The following is a 4,232-nucleotide window of genomic DNA, read 5'->3' on the forward strand; positions in this document are numbered from 1 at the left end:
TATATATATATATATATATATATATATATATAATTTATGTCATTAATAAAGTTAGCATTATAATTACTGTTGAGTCTTGTTATAATTGGTGTATCATATTACTTTCAATTTTTCCTTTCTTAGAAAAAATATGCCCTAGCAGAAATTAATCATATAATAGCAACAAAAGTTCAATCACATTTTCCAACGGTAGCCACAATATTTAGAGGCCTTGAGAAACACGACAGCATGTTAAACAACTAGCTGAGCTAACAAGGACTCAGCCCGTGAACAATACCAAATGGAAAACTATCCTGCTTAGGAAACGCCGAACAGAACAGCTAAAACCAAATCGTAGGGAAATATTTAACGATTTATAACTCCAAACATCTATATGACAAATCACTAGCAAATACCGAAGTTCAGGGGCTAAGAGACGAAGACTGACGACCGACACATACAAGGTTAATGCCTTCTGGTGCACTGAGAAAAGTCATGGATCGTTGACTTCATAGTCAAAGGTTAAGCCCGTGTGAAAATTGAGCCCCAAACTCATCCATCTCCTGCTTCGATAACGCCACACTAATCTCCACTCCACCGTCCCCATCCCTGCTCTCTGACACCGACATGGCTCCTATCCATGCGATCGACGGTACGTCCACCTTCACCGGCCTTCCCCACCCAAAGTCGACGTCGTAAACTTTGAATCTCGGCGACCCCCCGACGGTAAAAGGCTGCTGCATCCCGATTTCCCGGTATTTCTCTGGCCAGTTATCCATGCCCTCTAGCGGATCATGTTTGAGCCTTTCGATGGTTTCGCCGACAAGTCGTGCTGCCATTGTAAACCCGTCTTCCCCCGCGAGGTCGCCGGACTTCGCCTCGACGAAGTAGCCGGCAATGCAGTTGCCGAAGTACTCCGCCGGAAGCGGCGGCTGCAGCCGCTGCCGGCAGTCTCCGGGGAACGCCAAGTGGAGATGCTTGTCCTCGGGGTATCCTCGCACTCTGACGAGGCAAACCCACGCGTACGCGTAGGTCACCACGACGGTGGAGCAGTGGAAGGAGTACTTGGACTTGGAGGAGGCCATCTCCTTCAGCATCCGGAGCTGGTCTGCGGTAATGGTAAAGATGCCGAGGATCGAGTCCGGCGGAGCCAAATTCATCATTATTGACTCGGTAGACTGCGCATCGACGGCAAAGCTGCTGCAGAACCTGGAGTACACATCGCTCGGATTCGGAACCAAGGTCCGGTCGAAGAAGGGCAGCGCCGGCGCCGGCGCCGGCGCGGCCTTGCCTGACCCTGCCGCGGTTCGAGAAGCCCAGGATGAGATGAATCTGGTAGAGCTGGAGCCGTCGCACGCCGCGTGGTGGACAGTCACGGCCACGGTCAAGCCTCTGTTGGGAAACAGAGTCACCTGCACGGCCGTCACCGGCCGCCGGCCATCGTCTGGATCAGCTAGTTGGGGGATCAAAGGAAGTAACCTGGCATACTCGCATCCGGGGCGTCCGGAGAGGTGGTCGAAGTCCCCATCGTGCTCGACGACGGTGAAGGAAACAGAGTCGCCCTCGACGTAGTGTAGCTCGTACTTGTCGTGGCTACCCGGGCGGAGGCGGATCTTGCCGGAGAGGGGGTAAAAGTCCCGGAGAGTGAGGGAGAGGGCGGATTTGAGGGTGGGGAGGAGGGAGTCGAGGAAGTGGCCGGTGGAGTGGGGGAAAGGGTAGAAGAAAAGGCGCTGAACGGGTCCAGCGTAGAGCCATACTATGTCAAAGATGGTAATGGGGAGAGAGGATTCCGGCACCGACCCCGGCGGAGGAGCGATTTGAGAGCTTTCGAGGACCGTAACTTTCGCTGCCGGCCGCGACATCTTCGAGGAAGAGTTACAGTTTTGACTCCTAAACCTCCCTGAGTACTAAAGGGGTGGTCGGACACCGATTTATAGCCGCTCCCATTTGATAGCCGCCTTTCATGGTGTTTTTCACATAGAGACGTCGGCATTACCAGTGTTATATGAGGCAGCAATTTTCTAAGACAAGAAGAAGAGCAGAATTGTACGTAAGACTATTTGTTTTTAAAAAAATATTTTTTATTAATCTTTTTAAACTCATGCAAGTCCAGAAGTCGATGGACATCTAATCAATCTGACTAGTAGAATCAGGAGATGACCGTAATACCTAATTTTTTTAACAGTACAATTGATTTATATAAGAGACTGTTGAAATGATAAATTCTATTTTAAAAAAGAAAAAAAATGATTAAAAAATCGATCAAATCCTTTAAATTGATCAGGTAAGAGAGATGACCTAGCTAAGGCCAACGAAGTCAATAGAATTGATTAGATCAATTAAATAAGTTAAGGTGATATATTCGAATTTAATATATTTTAGTATGATATTTAAATAGAAAAATAATAATCTATTTTTTTGGAAAATCTTTAGATAAGTTATTTCCTATGCATAAACACACCCAATGGAATTTCTATAATAAGATCTTGAAAGAAAATCTCGTCCATAGTGTACAACATCTTCAAAAAAAAATAGCAAAATTTAAAAGGAGTTTAAAATTTTTCTCTTAAGATGTTGCTAATTTTAAAGGGAAGTAAACAAATGTTATAAGACTAGTGTAAACTTGTTGCGGCATTCCGTTGGCATCAGAGGCGGATGTACAGAGGGGCCCGGGGGGGGCCATGGCCCCCCCCCCCCCCCCCCCCCCCCCCCCGCCCACGTACATTCAAAACTATTAATATATATTAATATTAGTAATATAATCATAAAAACTGGGAGAAAAAACTGGGAGAGGGACGGATGGAGGAAGACGATGATGCATCTGAGCGAGAACGAGGGCATCGAGGGGAACACCTTCGCGGTGACGGGTGGGCAGGGCTTTGTCGGGGCGGCCCTCTGCCTTGAGCTCGCCCGCCGCGGTGCCGCCGAGGTCTGATCCCTCGACCTCCGTGGCTCCTCCCCGTGGTCCGTCGATCTCCGTAATGCTCGCGTACGCTGCATACAAGGTTCAATTTTTTTCTCTCGCTCTTACTTTCTGCCTCTCGATTCGCGCTTTTTGCAGTTGTTAAATTCTCTCCGTTCTCTTTAGTTTAACTTGCATATCATCCTGTAGCCAGTTTTATAGAAATTGATGGTAGCAATAGCCAATAGAGAGGTCGACTTATTTACTTCCTCAAGGTCGGGGCATTGAGTTCTGAATTATGATCTTTCATCTAGTCCAACATGGAGTTTTTATCGGAACAACGAATTCTAAATCTGATTTTGTTTCGAAAGTAATGAAATGGCATCAGTATTCCATTTTCGTTTTTAATTGTCATGAAAGGGCAGCAGGTAAACCTAAATAATAGGTTAGGCAAAATAAGAATTTATATCTCAGTTCCCAAGAGCTGCTCTTAGCACTGGCCTATGCTGTTTCGATGCTACAGGGATGACCGTGGAAGCACATGAATGAATACTAAAGTACTTGAATTTTTTCAAGGGATGTGAATAAGAAAAAAGATGTTGAAAAGTTTTGCGGGTGCGAATTGTGTTTTCCATCTCGCTTCATATGGAATGTCTGGGAAAGAAATGCTCCAAGCTGGGCGCACTGATGAAGTTAACATAAATGGAACCTGCAACATACTGGACGTATGCCATGAGTTTGGTATCAAGAGGCTAGTCTATGTCAGTACATACAATGTTATATTTGGAGGAAAAGAGATTGTGAATGGGAATGAATCATTACCATATTTTCCACTTGATGAGCATGTTGATCCATATGGTCGAAGTAAATCTATAGCAGAACAGCTAGTTCTTAAAGTAATGGGCACCCCTCCAAGTAAGCTTTTGAACAAAATCTCATGTTTCTGCTATTATATGATAAACTGTTGTTCATTAGAAACTATTAAAGCAATCATAATCTTGTATAGAAAGACACATTTTAGGCAAAGATCTTGTTCTTATAATTGAAGGAAAAATACAATGAATAACTTAGGATGGCCAAATCAAGTTGAATCTTAATGTGGTAGTTGAGTCGATCCTAGGTTCAGTTAATGCTTATGATGGTTGTGTTTTGATTATTTAACACTTATAAATGACTTTACATGCAGCCAATTTGTGCTGAGGTAATTGCTCTAGGCATATGCTATGTGAGTGGATAAGTGGATGCATATGAGATCATATTAATGAAATTTATCTAACATTAAATACACATGTAAACTTAGCTTCTAACAATCAGATTATTGATTCAATAAAATTTCTATTTTCCTTTTTTA

At 44.3% G+C, this 4,232-nt stretch overlaps 1 protein-coding gene across 1 annotated transcript; it reads right to left on the reverse strand.

The window, feature by feature from the left end:
- Window positions 1-222: 222 nt before the first annotated feature.
- LOC141843777 (phenolic glucoside malonyltransferase 2-like) lies at window positions 223-1,878 on the reverse strand. Its single transcript, XM_074731810.1, has one exon. The coding sequence runs from the start codon at window positions 1,839-1,841 to the stop codon at window positions 495-497; it is 1,347 nt and encodes a 448-aa protein (XP_074587911.1). The 5' UTR covers window positions 1,842-1,878; the 3' UTR covers window positions 223-494.
- Between the last annotated feature and the right edge of the window lie 2,354 nt (window positions 1,879-4,232).

The sequence above is a fragment of the Curcuma longa genome, chromosome 13 (genome assembly GCF_044706935.1).
Source record: "Curcuma longa cultivar G26 ecotype Majalengka, Jawa Barat chromosome 13, ITB_CL_G26_1.1, whole genome shotgun sequence".
Classification (NCBI taxonomy): domain Eukaryota; kingdom Viridiplantae; phylum Streptophyta; class Magnoliopsida; order Zingiberales; family Zingiberaceae; genus Curcuma; species Curcuma longa.